Here is a 16513-nt window from a genome sequence, read left to right on the forward strand (position 1 = left end):
AAGCAGAAGACCCAGCTAATAAGACATGCTCTGACCTACAGAAACTGGGAGCTGCTGACTGTTGCCAAGTTTATGGTAATGTTGTCACACAAAATAAATAATGTAGCAATATAAAACTGCATTTCAGACCAAGAAATCTAATTCCACAACATATTTTTTTAATGTCTGCATGGTACTTCACATTATTAGTGTTGCACATTTTATGCAACTAATGCACCCATGTTGGACATTTAAGTTACTCCTAGTTTCACATTATTTAATTTTTTTAAGATTTTATTTATTTATTTGACAGAGAGAGAATGAGAGCACAAGCTGGGAGAAAGAGGGAGAGGGAGAAGCAGGCTCCCTGTTAAGCAAGGAGCCCAATGTGGGGCTCCATCCCTGGACCCTGAGATCATGACCTGAGCTGAAGGCAGAGGCGTAACTGCCTGAGCCACCCAGGCATCCCTGTTTCTCATTACTTTAAATAACACTACAATGAATATACATCCTTGTATGAATACATCTACCACATTAGACTTTTTTGTTCCTCAGAATAAAAAGCAGGAAATATGCTTATTTTTGTCCACTTGTGCTCTAGTCTACACCCACTTCCGCCTCCTCCGGGTCCCTGTATGCCTCCATTCCTTTCCCTCTTTGGCTCCTTCCTCTCAAATGCTAAACAGTCCCAAGTCTCTTTTACTCTTAAAAATAAAAATCATCAGGACACCTGGGTGGCTCAGTTTGTTAAGCCACTGCCTTCAGCTTAGGTCATGATCCCAGGATCCTGGAATCGAATCCCGCATCGGGCTCCTTGCTCAGTGAGGAGCCTGCTTCTCTCTCTGCCTCTGCCTGCCGCTCTGCCTGCTTGTGTTCTCTCTCTCTCTCTCTCTCTCTGACAAATAAATAAATAAATAAATAAATAAAATCTTTTAAAAAATAAAAATAAAAATAAAAATCCTCCATTGGAGAAGGTATGAGCTATGGTGAGTGCTGTGAAGTGTGTAAACCTGGTGATTCACAGACCTGTACCCCTGGGGCTAATAATACATTATATGTTAATTTTTTAAAAAAATTATAAAAAATAAAAATCCTCCCTGACCCTTAATTTTTCTTTAGTTACTACCTTTTCTTCTTCCCTTCTCATTAAAAATTCTTTAAAAAAAAAAAAAAAAACAAACTTGTCTGTATTAGCTATCTCCATGTAACTTTCCACTCATTCCTTAACATCTTGTATTAGTCTGCACACTCACATTGTTCCACTGGACTATTCTCAAAAATGCTACCAATGTTTTCTATTCCTACTTCACTGGATTGCCAACTCATTTGGCCCTTCCTTATGGAAATTCTCTTTTTTCTATCTTCTGTTTCTTCTGTCTCCAGTCATCTGTTCTCAGCACTGTTTATGGGCCAATCTTCCTGAGTCTGTACCTAAAAGTTTACTCTTCTATAAAATTTCATCCTTAGCCCTGTTTCTCTTCATTTTCCATCAGTTCTTTGGGCGGGGCAGGGGTAGTGTTAACTACTATATGTTTGCTGATAATGTAGCCTCTTAGTTTCCAGCTCTCATTATTTCTAAGTTCTGGAAGGATATATTCAACTTTTTACAGGATTTATAAGATCTGCTTATATCAGAAGTACTCCCAATCTCATCTGTCCACACTGCAAAAAACCTTCTTCTTCTGGCTCCATTATTATTTAGCTCTTGTTGATGATCCTATCATCTGCCTAGTCAACCAAATTAGAAACCTAACAGTAATAATCAACTCTTCCCTCTATCACCATATCTTGCCAATTTTACCTCCCCAGCCTCTAAGCCATCTCAGCCTCATTATGTTCTGTAGCACTGCCTTCCACAAATGAATCTTCCAAGACGCTATACAAATTGTCCATCTAACTGCTATGTTTCAAGCAAAGAAAAAGTACCTTTAAGAGATACACACTAAAATACTTACAGATGAAATAATATATCTAGGATTTGCTTCAGAAATTATGTGTGTAGTGGGGAGGTGAAAGTACTATTGAAACAAGACTGGCCACGAGTTGCTGCTGGATGATAGGTAAATGGGAAGGGATTCATTGTACTTTTCTACTTTTGAATTGTTAAAAACAACAACTAATCCATTCAAAATGCTAACCCTTTAATGTCTAACACACAGACACACCACACACACACATCCCTAAAAAATTTTTAAGTCTATGCTCCTAAGGATGAAAATCAGGACCCTTCTTGAGAAATAGTAGATCACATCTTGTACTTTAACAAGTATACCTGTAGTTTCCAGCAAACCATTGTGTCATGCCTTCATACATTTGCATAGACTGTTCTTTCTTCCTGCAACACCCTGCCTGGAATGTCCTGTTGATTGCTTCACTAACTCTTGCCATTCTTGGCTAGGCATAACTTCTTTCAGAAAGCATTCTCTTAACCCTGCTACCAAAAGCAAAGGTTAGAGGTAAGATGCCTCAGCTCTGTTCTCACAGTACCCTGTTCATATTTCTTTTAGCACTTATCTCACTGTATTGAAATTATTTGCTTCCTAGAACAAGATTACATTTTATTCACCTATGGGTCTCCATATTCACTGAGTAAATGAATAAATGAATTAGGAGTACCAGATAGAAATAGATGGGGGGAAAAAAAACACAAGGTAGTTTAATGTTTATTACAGACAATTTCATCTTTATAACTATACTGTGAATTAGACATTATGATCTTCCTTTTACAGATACAATTGTGGTTCAGAGAAGTTAAAGGGTCAAACTAAATGATTTCACATAATAACATATGCTTTTCAATAAAATGGTACCTTATCTGTTTTTAAATAAGATGATATAATAATCCCTACTCCTTAAGAATAGTCTTAATATCATAGTCTCAATAGTGAGAGAACATACACAGACCAAAATAGGTTTAAAAAGATAGCTCTTTAAGGAACTAATGCTATCTGTGGGTACTCTACCTTAGAGATTATATTTTAGTGATAAAAAGTACAGAGAGCAAAGACTAGCCATACCCTCTCACCTATACTAATAGTCTTTATCTACAACTCTCAGATGGAGGGCCATCTGAGGAGAGAGAATATGTAGAAAAGTTGCAGGATAAAACCCACTTGGGTCCCTCAAGAGGGGGAAAAAAAGAACCTTAATCCTAAGATTCTCTAAAATTCAATGTAGCTTAGCTTAGGGAAATAGCCATTTCCTTCCAAATCTTTCTACTTACACATGCTAAAGTATGTAGCTTAGCAAATACTTGACACTAGAAGAGCATACACCTGGAAACTGCAATCAACACTGGTTAAATTTCTACTTATTTTTACTTAGAACACAGGAGACTGTGTTGAGGTTCAATATAGTAGAATCACTTGTATATGCCTATTACTGACACTTTTTTTTTTTTTAAAGATTTTATTTATTTATTTGACAGACAGAGATCACAAGTAGGCAGAGAGGCAGGCAGAGAGAGAGAGAGAAGGAAGCAGGCTTCCTGCGGAGCAGGGAGCCCGATGCAGGGCTCGATCCCAGGCCCCTGAGATCATGACCCGAGCCGAAGGCAGCAGCCCAAACCACTGAGCCACCCAGGCGCCCCTTACTGACACTTTTTAAAAGAGAAATCCTTGGGTTTGGGAATCCTCCTAAGTTAATAGACTCCTACTTAAGACTTTGCTATTCCAATCTTTATGCTCAAGGGTGATGCTTTCTTTTCTTTTTTCTTTTTTAAGATTCTATTTATTTATTTGAGAGAGCATGAGCACAAGTGGGGAGAGGGGCAAAGGGAGAAGGATAAGCAGACTTCCTGCTGAGCAGAGAGCCCTACACAGGGTTCAATCTCAGGAGCCCTGGATCATGACTTGAGCTGAAGGCAGCAGCTTAACCAACAGAGCCACCCAGGCACCCAAGGGTGATGCCTTCTTAATGCTAATCACTCACCTGCATTGGCTTTCAGGTCTTCAGGTGTTACCATAACAACAAATCGGATTGCACGTTCATTTCGAAACATCTCATAAGACCATCGGCGGATAGACCTCATGCATTTCACTGCTGCAATGCCATTGTTGGCGATAAGAACCTGGGAGAGTGGTGGGATGGGAATTGGAGAAAAGTAGAAAAGGCAGGCAATGACAAAGGAGAAGAAATGAGACCATTTCTGTAGATCTCTGGCTTTCTCTGGAAAGCCAGATTTTCAATTAGGAATTTATGTTGCTAGTCTTGGCAGTTAGGAACCAGCTCCCACATGATCAAGGGATATTTTAAAATGTTAGCTAAGCAAATACTTTAATATGTGCCAACTAAAAGTTATGCTTTCTATCTTCATTTCTTGAAGGGGGAAATTCACAATTTTTCAAATCTTGTGAGTTTGTGAATTACTCTACCATACCTGTTAGGGGAACAGAAGACAAACTTCAGAGGGATGATGTATTAAGGAATGGAGGACGACTGAACAGCATAATGTCATGCACTATTCTCTGTTATACTGAACAAGGCGCAGAGCTCTGAACACATGTAAGAACACTGGCACCAACCACTCTCTCTCTCTCCCCAAAATGTTGAGCCCTAAATGCCTTAGAATTGTAGAGACTGCCTTACAAAGAAGGGTCACAAGAAAAAGAGAAGAATAACCAATGATCCTGAGACATCACTGTAAACAAACCTCTCGACCTGTCTTGCATTCATGGCCCCGGGATAAGAGCGGCTGGAGGTAACACCATCTGTCTTTATTGGAAGATTAACAGAAGCACGCCATTGGAGCAACACTGCTAAAGTGGGAGTATAGGTCCCCACGCTTTATTCTTATAATCACCTCCATCTCTTTCAGCCAAGCTGTCCTGCCAGCTCGGACGTGGTTTAGATAAAAGGGACACAGAATTACTCCTAATGTTTCAAAATATTTGTAATCTCTTTAAGTATTTCATACGGTATATTCCCTCTAAACACCTCAAATATCTGCTGGAAGCCATTAAATCACAGTGCATCAAACTATTCAAGCCTTCTGTTCTAATCCCTCCACTCCCTTAGCTCTCACTCCAATGCAGTGACATATCTCTTCACCACTACCCCACAAGCTAATCTGTTTCTCAGACCCTCTCACAGTGGGGCAGCCCAACCCCATAAAATCGCAGGACCTTTTAAAAAGAACCGTTTGACCACCACTTCAACTTTTTAATTAGCTCTGCCTAAATTATCCATGGTAAATACATAGAAAACAGTGAAATTCACAGGACATCATGGAGGCAGAGAGGTTAATTCTGCACAAAGAGGCAGTCTCTGAAAATCCAAATGCCGGTTTTGAGCAAATCTAGATGACGAGTCTAGGCATTGAATCTCATGAGCTTTTGAAAAAAATAATTCAGCAAGTTATAACTTACCTTCTCAATCACTTTATTCCCCCCAAAACGGGTAACAAATTCTGCTGGAGAAGCTACAGTGAAATCTCGCTGAGAGTCTATTTTCTTTCGGTCTCGACCTTGCTTTACTAGATGCAAGCCAGACATGCTGGACCTGTAAAAATAGAGAAACCATGGAAGTCTAAAGATAGATGGAATTTTTTTCACACCATCTATCTCCCCTGGAAATCTGCTTTTCACGACCATACTTCCAACAGCACCCTTGTGAAGACTGCACATGTACAGATCACATACTTTTTGAACAAAGAGGAGAAGAGAAAAAGATCTTTGATTATGGAAATTTAAGAAAAAAAAATTAAGTGTTCTTGGATAATATTAAGGCTTACCAACAGATGCCATCACAAAGAGACAGGTCAAGGACAGGATGAAATGAGATGGTAGAGATAAGAGACTGGGAAAGCTGAGAAAACAGCAAGGCTCTCGTTGGATTACGATCTTTGCACACAGATGACCTTCATCTCTGTATCTCTAGCCTCCATTTTTCTTAGGAGGCTAAACTTTTACCTATCTACTAAGCGTTTTATTTGTGTATTACATAGGTATTTCAAAATTAGTAACTCCAAAACTAAATATAAGGCAGCATAATAGATTGTATTTCAATTACAAGACATTCCTCCTTTTAAAAAAAAAAGAAAGAAAGAAAGAAAGAAAGAAAGAAAGAAAGAAAAGAAAAGAAAAGAAAAAAACTTTAAAAAATATCTGAAATCAGGGGCGCCTGGGTGGCTCAGTGGTTAAGCATCTGCCTTCTGCTCAGGCCATGATCTCAGGGTCCTGGGATCTATGGGACCTATGTCGGCCTCCCTGCTCAGTGGAAAGTCTGCTTCTCCCTCTCCCTTTGCCTCTCCTCCCCAACTTGTGCCCATGCTCTCTCCAATAAATAACTAAAATCTTTAAAAATATATATATCTGAAATTGATGTGTATCTTACAAGTGATGGTGTGCTTTATTTAACTGGCAGTATTTTTTTTTTCTGAGTGGCACATACCATAATGGTCCCTTAACAATCAATAGTGTGTTCAGGATAGATGAAAGATGCAGTAGAAACCCAGGCCTGCGGTTAAACCCAGACCCACCCGCTTAATAGCTCCAATGACATTAAGCAAATAATTTAACCTTGCTCAGCTTCAGTTTTCTCTTTGCAGAATACACATAGTATACAATGTTCTGGTTATTTACCTACTGTCTCTCTGCTCCAAGCTCATCTTTTTATTCTCTGCTCTGTGACAACAGAGCTAAGACTCTGCAAACCTGTTTAGTTCTACCAATGAGAAGGCAGGATGGTAAGAATAGTGATTTCATTCTTGTTTTCTAGCTTTTATCATCAGTGCTCCACAGTAAGAGAGAGTTAATTCTGGCCTCTAGCATCTTTCAACATTCCTGGTGAGAGCCTCACTGCATCCATTAGAGGTACAAGCAGCAGCAGATTATGGCTCCTTGGCAGAGTCCCAGCCTTGCAATGCTCACTCATCCTCTGGGCTACGCCTGGGCCTATCAATCAAGGGTTTGTCCAGCCAGGCTTCCACCTTCTCTGAGCACCAGCTACTCAAAGCTCCCTCTCAGAGGTGCAAGTACTGGCCCCCATGGACCTTCCTTCAAACTCCTACATTCTGGTAACCCCACCTCTTCCTTTTTGTTCTCCCATCCCTAGGGGGTTGGTAGCTGCTTCGTGGAAGTATTAATTTGAGGCTATTTCAGAAAACACCCAAGTCACCAGTCCTCATTATTGAATGTCCACTGTTTATAAAACTTAAGGCAGTTACTCTTTCCCTGACTGGACCTTGACTGACAGACCCTCTTGAAAAGGTGTTTTGGGGGTTCAATGAGGTAACAGCTGTTCAGTGGACAGCCGTTTTCTTATTCCCACCTTTTCTTCCTTTCTCCTGCACTCTGACCTCTATGCTGCAATAATTTCTTTTCAACATATGGGGCACCTGGTCGGCTCAGTCAGTTGGATGTCTGCCTTCGGCTCAGGTCATGATCCCAGGGTCCTAGGATGGAGTCCCTCATCAGGATCCCTGCTCAGCAGGGAAACTGATTCTCCCTCTGCCTGCCACTCCCCCTGCTTATGCTTGTTCTCTCCGACAGATTTTAAAAATCTTTTTCTAAAAATTTATTTTCAAAATAAAAGGGTATAATTAAAATCTTCCCACAAATACCAGGTCCAAATAGTTTTAAATGATAAGTTTTATCAAACTTGTAAGGGCAGTAGTCTACCAAATATCCAGACAATAAGAAAAGAAGTTAAGGGGCGCCTGGGTGGCTCAGTGGATTAAAGCCTCTGCTTTCCGCTCAGGTTATGATCCCAGGGTCCTGGGATCGAGCCCCATGCCGGGCTCTCTGCTCAGCAGGGAGCCTGCTTCCTCCTCTCTCTCTGCCTGCCTCTCTGCCTACTTGTGATCTCTGTCTGTCAAATAAATAAATAAAATCTTAAAAAAAAAAAAAAAGAAGTTAAACTCCTCAGCTAAAGTAACATTAATACCAAAACTAGACAAATATGTCATGTAACAGGAAAAACCAGATGCATTTTATTCATGACTACAAACGTAAAATTCCTAAATATAAGATTCTAAATAGTAGAGTACTGGTGCAAGGATAGGCAAAATATTAGTAAAAAATATTACTCCATGACCAAGTTGAATTTGTCCCAGGTATGTGAGGCTGGTTCAATTTTATTTTATTTTATTATTATTTTTTTTTAAAGATTTTATTTATTTGTCAGAGAGCGAGCGAGAGCGAGCACAGGCAGACAGAGTGGAAGGCAGAGTCAGACGGAGAAGCAGGCTCCCTGTGGAGCAAGGAGCCCGATATGGGACTCGATCCCAGGACGCTGGGATCATGACCTGAGCCGAAGGCAGCTGCTCAACCAACTGAGCCACCTAGGCGTCCCGAGGCTGGTTCAATTTTAGAAAAATCCATAAATGGCACCTGGGTGGCTCAGACAGTTGAGCATCTGCCATCAGCTCAGGTCATGAACCCAGTGTCCTGGAATCAAGCTCCTCATCAGGCTCCCTGCTCAGGAGGAGCTTGCTTCTCCCTCTCCCTTTGTCCCCCTTCCTCTGCTCATGCCCTCTCTCTCTCAAATAAATAAATAAGAATCTTTTTAAAAAAGTCCATAAAGGGGCACTTTGCCCCTTTATGAGTGGCTCAGTTGGTTAAGTGTCTGCCTTCAGGTGAGGTCATGATCTCAGGGTCCTGAGATCAGGGCCCATGTTGGGCTCTGTGCTCAGTAGAGAGCCTGTTTGTCCCTCTCCCTCCACCTGTTGCTCCCCCTGCTTGTGCTCTTCCCTCTCTCTCTGTGTCAAATAAATAATAAATAAAATCTTCAAAAATAATAAAAAATCTTTTTAAAAATTTAAAGGTCCATAAATGTAATACTCTGTTAGATTTCCCAGTAAGTGCAATAAAATGAAAAAAATAAATAAATAAATTAGAGGCATTAGGATTGCAAATGAGGAAGTTAAACTGTCATTATTTGTGAGTGATATAATCGTTTACAGAGAAAATACAAAATTTTTGCAAATATTAGAAATGGGAGACTTCAGGCAAGTATCCAGATAAATATACAATAACTCCAAAAATATTACATAAAGAAGACTGTAACAGATTATAAATTGAAAACATATCATAAAATTAAAACAACTGAAGTTATATGCATTTCTGGAAGATACATATAAACAAAAGAGTATGCTGAACGTGTGATTAAGGAAAACAATTATGTGCGTGAGAGATGCCAGGAAGAAGCACTAAGGAGAGATCACATAGTTAGATGAGATGACGGCCAGGGACCAATCTTTGGTCTAGGTGGTGGGTTTTCAAATTCTTTTCACATTATTTTTTTAAATGATCCAATAACTGACCAAATAAATAAATAATAGACCACAAATGGACCAATGAGTGTGCCAGGAAGGAGTATGTTACATAATTCTATACACCTAAATTTACACACGCACACAAACACACACACTCCTCAGAGATCAGCTGTAAGTTACTTAGGAAGGGACCAAAGGGAGAGGTAAGTTATAACTTAGAATCATTTATTTTTTTTTAAGATTATATTTATTCATTTAAGAGAGAGAACATAAGCAGTGGGACAGGGAGAAACAATCTCAATCTCCCTGGTGAGCAGAGAGCCCAACGTGGCGCTCAATCCCAGGACCCTGGGATCATGATCTGAGCTGAAGGCAGATGCTTAACTATCTGAGCCTCCCAGGCACCTTGTAACTTAGAATCATTGCGGAGCTGGGGAACCTAAATGGCTCGGTTGGTTAAGTAACTGACTCTTAGCTCAGGTCATGATCTCAGGGTCATAGAGCCCTATGTCAGGTTCTGCACTCAGTGGGGAGTCTGCTTGAGATTCTTTCTCTCCCTCTGCTCATCCCTCAGCCTCTCGCTCCCACTTGCTCTCATAAGGGCACCTGAGCGGTTTTGTCAATTAAGTGTCTGACTCTTGATTTTGGCTCAGGTCCTGAGCTCGAGCCCACATCAGGCTCTGCGCTCAGCAAGGAGTCTTCCTGAGAGTCCCTTTCTCCCTCTGCCCTGCCCCTGACCCTAAAATAAATAAATAAATCTTTAAAAAATAAAATAAAAAGTAAATCTTGAAAAAAGAAAAGAATCAATAAGGAGCTACCTAAGTTTAAGATAGGAAAGGAAGCAAAGCCTTGATGAAATTACAGTGGAGAAGGGACTGGTCATAAGATTTAATCAATAGTGAAGAGTGCTCTGAGAATAAAAGAGAGAAAAACAAAAATCTGTCTTACTGGGGAGCTTGGGTGGCACAGTCAGTTAAGCATCTGCCTTTGGGTCAGGTCATGATCTCAGGGTCCTGGGATGGAGCCCAGCATTGGGCCCCCTGCTCGGCAGGGAGTCTGTTTCTCCTCTCCCTCTGCCCTCCCACCCACCCCACCCCCACTCATGCTGGCTCCCTCTCTCTCAAATAAATATAACATTTAAAAAAAATTATTTATTTGAGAAAGAGAGAGAATACAGGGTGGGTGCCCCAATAAAAAAAAATCTTTAAAAAAAAATCTGGGGGCGCCTGGGTGGTTCAGTGGGTTAAACCTCTGTCTTCAGCTCAGGTCATGGTCTCAGGGTCCTGAGATCGAGCCATGCATCATTGGGCTCTCTGCTCAGCAGGGAGCCTGCTTCCCCCTCTCTGCCTGCCTCTCTGCCTACTTGTGATCTCTCTGTCAAATAGATAAATAAAATCTTTAAAAAAAAAACTTTAAAAAAAAAAAGAAAAGAAAATCTGTCTTACTTTTAATGAAGGGATCCTTACATAGTTACATTCTGAAGTAAGGCACCATGCTGAAAACAAGGGGATCAGGTATAAAGACAGAATAGATCTCAAAATCTTTACCACTCATCTATCTTTTCTCAGGAAGCTATTAGAGAATGTTGTCTTCCAAAAGGATAGAGTAAACCAAGAAAAAGGAAAAGAAACAAAGGAGCCAATAAAGAGAAAAAAAGGGATTCCCTAGATGAGAGTTCAAAACAGAGGACAGATTATTCCAGGATGGATGCCTCCACGAAAATAGATCACCTGTTGTATTTACCCACAGAAAAACAAAACTTTGGGTGTGTAATATCTATGTATGTTTTGTTTGCACATGTATGTATATATATGATTGTTTTATATATACATATACATATATATACACACATATATATAAAAGTAAAACAATGTGATATAAAATGTATTTATATACATAAAAATCATTATATATATGCACACACATATATACATATATATACACACATAAAATAGCTCAAAAGCTTTTTAGTTATTTGACACTCAATGGAAGTTCTGCTTGGTTTTCCCCCTAAAGGGTGAAAGAGATCAAGTGAAAAGGAAAAGGAAAAGATAATTGTTCTAGAGATGAATCTTGTCAACTCAGGGTTTATTGCTTGTTTTGCGTTTCCACCAAGGTCCAGTTTAATTTTCAGTTAATATTTTTCAGATTAAGAACTCTAAGACTGCAAAAACAAACAAATAAAACAGACATTGGAGGAGCCCTTACTGACTGCTAAAGGCCATCATTCCGGTCATTAATGTTAATCCTCTGATGAAGAGGTACAGATCTGCAAGAGGCTTGAAGAAGGCCAAAAAAGCCTGACTAATTTCCCCCTGAGCCCCAAGTTCTACGGGCAGGAGGAAGAAAGACCCCAGGGGAGAGAGTGTGGCACCCTCCACAACTCCAGTCTGGCTGCCCACCGTCTCATTCCAGGGCAATGGCGGCAGGTACCTTTCCGGGCCCCAGAGACACATTTTTTAAAGAAGTTTTCTCAAAACTACCTTCCACAGGATGTTCATACTACATAAAAACTATGCAGAATTGATATCTCCCTTTGCAGCAGAGGAAGAGACTTCACTCTTAAAAAACCAGCCCAAGCCGGGGAGCAAATCTGGTACAGACTGAGTGAGATCTCTTAACGAGAGAACAGCAAGCACAGCAAGTTCCTCCCAGGGGTGCTTGTTTGCAACGCGGTTAAAATACCACACACGTGCATGGGTAGCTTTGATTCAAATTCTGAGTATAAAAGAAAGGTTTAGAAATCCAGGAGCAAATATGGGAGTTTTTATTCCTTTCCTTTAAAATAAAAAGGTTTCTTACAGATACAAAAAATCATCAAATCAAATTTCCCCTAAGTTCCAGGGCTTAGTAGTCAATGTCTTACTGGTTTTTAAAGGAATATATGGCCCAAATACAGCACCCTAAAACTTACCTTTGAAGCATGTAATATCTCATCTCCTTAATTTCCTCTGCAGAACCCTCCATATCAAGATGGCAAAGGAATGGAAGATTTTTTTCTTCAGGTTTCAGCCTTGTAAACACAAGCTGCAGTCCGTCCTCCTGTTGCAGGTGCTTAAAACCCAGGAGGACAAGAGATCCTGTGCCTTCTGCCTACTTCTTGGCCCTGCTTCAGGCAGATGGGAGTATTCCTGATGGCCTCAAACTACAGTCATTTTGTCTATTTAGTTCCCAATTTCTGTATTTCCCCACCTTTCCTCCTTTTTGTATTTTCTCCCTCAACCTGGTTCACACAAAGAACTGGTTGATTTCCCAAGGGGACTAAGAGGAGAGGGGGAGGAACATAAAAGCTTGTGTAACTAGAAGACAGATCTTAGCTCTGCACTAACCACAGCAGACATGTTTCAACAACGGTCACTTTCTTCTGACAGTCACCAGAGAAAAGCTCCACAGCCTCTCCTGGCTGCCAGCAGCATATGACAGGGAGGGCCCCGGGCAAAAAGAAGACAACGTTTATAAGGACAACTAAGTCAAGAGAATAATGGGGTCATGAAATCCAGAGGGAGGACGACAGCACACAGTCTAAGTAGGTAATTTCTGAGATCCAATCAAAACAAATACTGATTATCAGCCTGCAAGAAGGGGGAAAGCAGGTCAGGCAGCAAAGAAAGCAAGTAGAAAGGACAGGACATGCCACTATGAAGAAAATTTGAATAAAGTGGGAGCCACAGTTCTAATTTTCAGGCCAAAGTAGTGATACATGCATGCAAAAACCTTTTTTAAAGTAACAAAATCTGAGATTTTCTTCCTGCAAACTTGAAAGTAAGAATGGAGCTCGGACAAATGGGACATAGAGAAGATGTGCACAAAATCCTTGAAAGGAAAAGGGGCCCAGAGAAATATTTTAGACACAGAGGTCTAACCCAGATTAAGTAGGGAAGGAAAAAACCCTGCCTAGAAAGGCTACTGGGAAATGTATATTGTTATAAAAGCAAATGTGCCAGAGATAGATCCCTTAAATTAAATAAACAGTGGCTGAATAACAAAGTCTTACTTCAGCTTCTAATAAAACTGACCTGAATGCGATATATTCAGGTTTGTAATGGGAGAGACTCCTTGTAATGGGAGAGACTCCAAATCTAGAATCTATAGAATCACAACTTCCTATGATAGGTCCTCGGGAAAAATATAATTCACCCAAGTCACGTGGTAACTGGATTTATGCACCACAGAAAAATTCTTTCCCATCAAAATGCTGGATAAAAATAGTTAATCATCTGATGCCAATTATGCTAAGAATCTATTAATCTTCCAGAAAAAACCTCTAAAACAGAAGTGTACAAATAAACTGGAGCAGACATAGAAGGTAAATGATCAAACAGAAAAGAAAGGATTAAGGCAAACAAACCCTAATCCTTGGGACACTCAGATGACCCAACCAGAAAAGACTCAATCAGGCCACTCAACATGACCACCAGTCGTAACAGAAAATTTGCATCCCGGGTCGCCCTCTGGTCTGCAGCACTTCGCATCATTTCTGACACGCTATGCCAGTGTCCGATAGAGTTAGTCAAGTTTACTTTTTCCTTTGAACAGCCAAGCTGATGCAGAGGGCCCTCCTATCTTTAGGACTCTTCAGAATAATGTGTCTCAAAAATATAGCACACGGAGATCTTTGTTCAGAACAATACAGTGACCACAGATGCAGAAGCAGTTTGATTTTAAACACATCTAAGTGTCTCCAGATGTAGGCAGTTCCCAAAAGAGAATCATGCTCTGCCTGTTATATAAGGTCAACATCCAAAAAACAAATAAAGCCCAGAATATAGAGTAAAGCAGGCTACTTGGCATTCGATTATATCAGAAAAATACACTAAAAAGGTACACTGAATGATTGAGTTTGTGCTCCCTTTTGCCAGAGGCATCTTTCTAAAACAACCAAACACTAACACAGCACACCCAGATCCAAAAACAAAGCTTGAATCTCTCATCTTTTGTGGATGCTGCTCACCATCCTTCTGTAATATTAGAGCACAAGAAATAAAAAAGCCACATTCATTCCTCCCAATTCAAAGCATCCCCATTTTCATCTACGAACAGAGAGTGTCCAAAGTAGACACATACCTGGCACAACATCCAACTAGAAGCCCACAGTGATCCCAGCATTGTAACATGCCAAGCACCAAGGATGACGTAGCGGTTTATCCAGCAGACAGTGATGCATGAGCTGGCGTGATTGCAATGCCGGCTGAGTTACACTGCAGCACACACTGCGAGAGACTGTTTTACACTGTGCTGTTCCAGGGAGAGAGAGCTTGGATCAAGGATAGTCGTCTTTTGCAGATCAACTCACCAGATATAAAAAGCTGTGGACTCTAAATCCTGTGTTTCTGATCTATATGCCTGTCCTTGCAGCAATGCCACAGTGCCTTGAAAACTACGGCTTTAGAGCCAAGTTTTGAGACCAGGTAGTGTTAAGTCTTCCAACTCATTTTCGAAAACTGTCTATTCTAGGTCCTTTGGGCTCTCATATAAATTTTAGGATCAGCATGTCAAACTCTAGAAAGGAAGAAAAAAAAAAGCCTGCTGGGATTTTGTTATAGACTGTGAGTTTATAGATCAGTTTAGGGAAAATTCCCATCTTGACAACACTGAGCTTCCCAATCCCTGAACATGGACGGTCTATCCATTTATTGATGCTTTTAGTTTCTCTCAGCAATTTTTTATTATTTTTATACTCAATTCTTATACTTCTTTTGTTAAATGTATTCCTGAGTATTTTATTCCTTTTGATGCTGATCCTGAGTATTTTATTCCTTTTGATTATTTTAATTTCATTTTTTGCTTATTGTTAGCTAGTATATACAAATACGATTTTTGTATATGGGTCATATAGCTTGTGATCTTGCTAAACTCACTTTGAAATTTTTTTAACCTTATTGAAATATAATTCACATAACATATATTTCAGCCATTTAAAGCATGTAATTCAATGGTTTTTAATATGTTCACAATTATGAACCACCATCACAATCTATTTTAGAACATTTTCATTACCCCAAAAAGAAACCTCCTAGCCAACAGCAGTCACTACCTATTTCCCTGTAACCCCTCCCTGTTCTAGGCTACGACTAATCTACTTTCTTCCGTATAGATTCTTGTTATTTTACATAAACTAAATGATAAAATACATGATCTATTGTATTTGGCTCCTTTCACTTAGTGTAATGCCTTCAGTGCTGTAGCAAGTATTCATACTTAATTTCTTTTTAAGGGTAATTAATTTTCCATTGTATGGATATACTATGATTTGTTTATCCACTCATCAGTTGATGGATATTGGACTGCTTCCATTTTGTGATGATTATGAATAATGATGCTGTAGACATTTGTGCACAAATTCTTACGTGAACATGTACTTTCATTTCTCATAGGTATGTAACTAGGAGTGGAATTGGAGGATCATATGGTAAATACTTAGTTTTATAAGAAATTGCCAGTCTTATGCCAGACTGGCTGGCTCAGTCAGTGGTAGAACATGTGACTCTTGATCTCGGGGTTTTAAGTTCAAGCTCCATGCTGGGTGTCTTTAAACAATTTTTTTTTTTTTTCAAAATATATCCAGAGTAGTTGTATCATTTGCATTCCTTCCAACTTTGTACAAGTGATCCCATTTCTCCATATTCTTGCAAACATTTGGTGTCACCAACTAGTTTTTATTTTAGGCAACCTGATAGGTGTGTTTAGCTCATTGTTTTAATTTGCACTTTCCTAATAGCTAATGATGTCAAACATCTTTTCAGGTTCTTATTTGCCATCTGTATATCCTCTTTGATGACATTGGCCTCCTTGTAATTTCTCTCTTCTTACTGAGAATTTTATTTATTGATTCGCTGTTGTCATACTTTAAAAAAATTCTTTAGGGGCGCCTGGGTGGCTCAGTGGGTTAAAGCCTCTGCCTTCGGCTCAGGTCATGGTCCCAGGGTCCTGGGATCGAGCCCCGCATCGGGCTGTCCGCTCCGCGGAGAGCCTGCTTCCTCCTCTCTCCCTTTCTACCTGCCTTTCTGCCTACTTGTGATCTCTGTCTGTTAAATAAATAAATAAAATCTTTAAAAAAAAAAAAATTCTTTAAACATGTTTTTCTTTGATTCTCTAAGTGCATTTATAATAGCTGCTTTGAAGATTCTATCTGCAAAATCCAGCATCTAGGGACACTTGGAGACAGTTTCTACTGACTTTTCTCCCTAAATACTGGTCACATTTTCATCTTTCTTTTCATGTCTCATGATTTTGTTGAAGCCTCAACATATCAAATAACGTATTGTAACAAGTCTAGATTCCGCTTTCTTTTACCTATGAAAGTTGTTTTGTTACTATTAT

General features: G+C 39.8%; 1 protein-coding gene across 9 annotated transcripts in view; it reads right to left on the bottom strand.

Moving 5' to 3' along the window:
* ACACA (acetyl-CoA carboxylase alpha) overlaps window positions 1-16513 on the bottom strand; it is a 285737-nt gene that overhangs the window by 185875 nt on the left and 83349 nt on the right. For 8 of the 9 annotated variants that reach the window (XM_059149711.1, XM_059149709.1, XM_059149710.1 and 5 more), the window contains 2 exons: window positions 5346-5478; window positions 3910-4048 (listed from right to left, as the gene is read on the bottom strand). In XM_059149711.1, coding sequence (XP_059005694.1) covers window positions 3910-4048; window positions 5346-5478 — 272 coding nt within the window. Of the gene's footprint in view, window positions 1-3909; window positions 4049-5345; window positions 5479-14257; window positions 14277-16513 lie in introns of those variants that run through there. The other variant, XM_059149715.1, reaches the window with a different exon arrangement.

Source organism: Mustela lutreola, chromosome 15 (assembly GCF_030435805.1).
Source record: "Mustela lutreola isolate mMusLut2 chromosome 15, mMusLut2.pri, whole genome shotgun sequence".
Lineage (NCBI taxonomy): Eukaryota > Metazoa > Chordata > Mammalia > Carnivora > Mustelidae > Mustela > Mustela lutreola.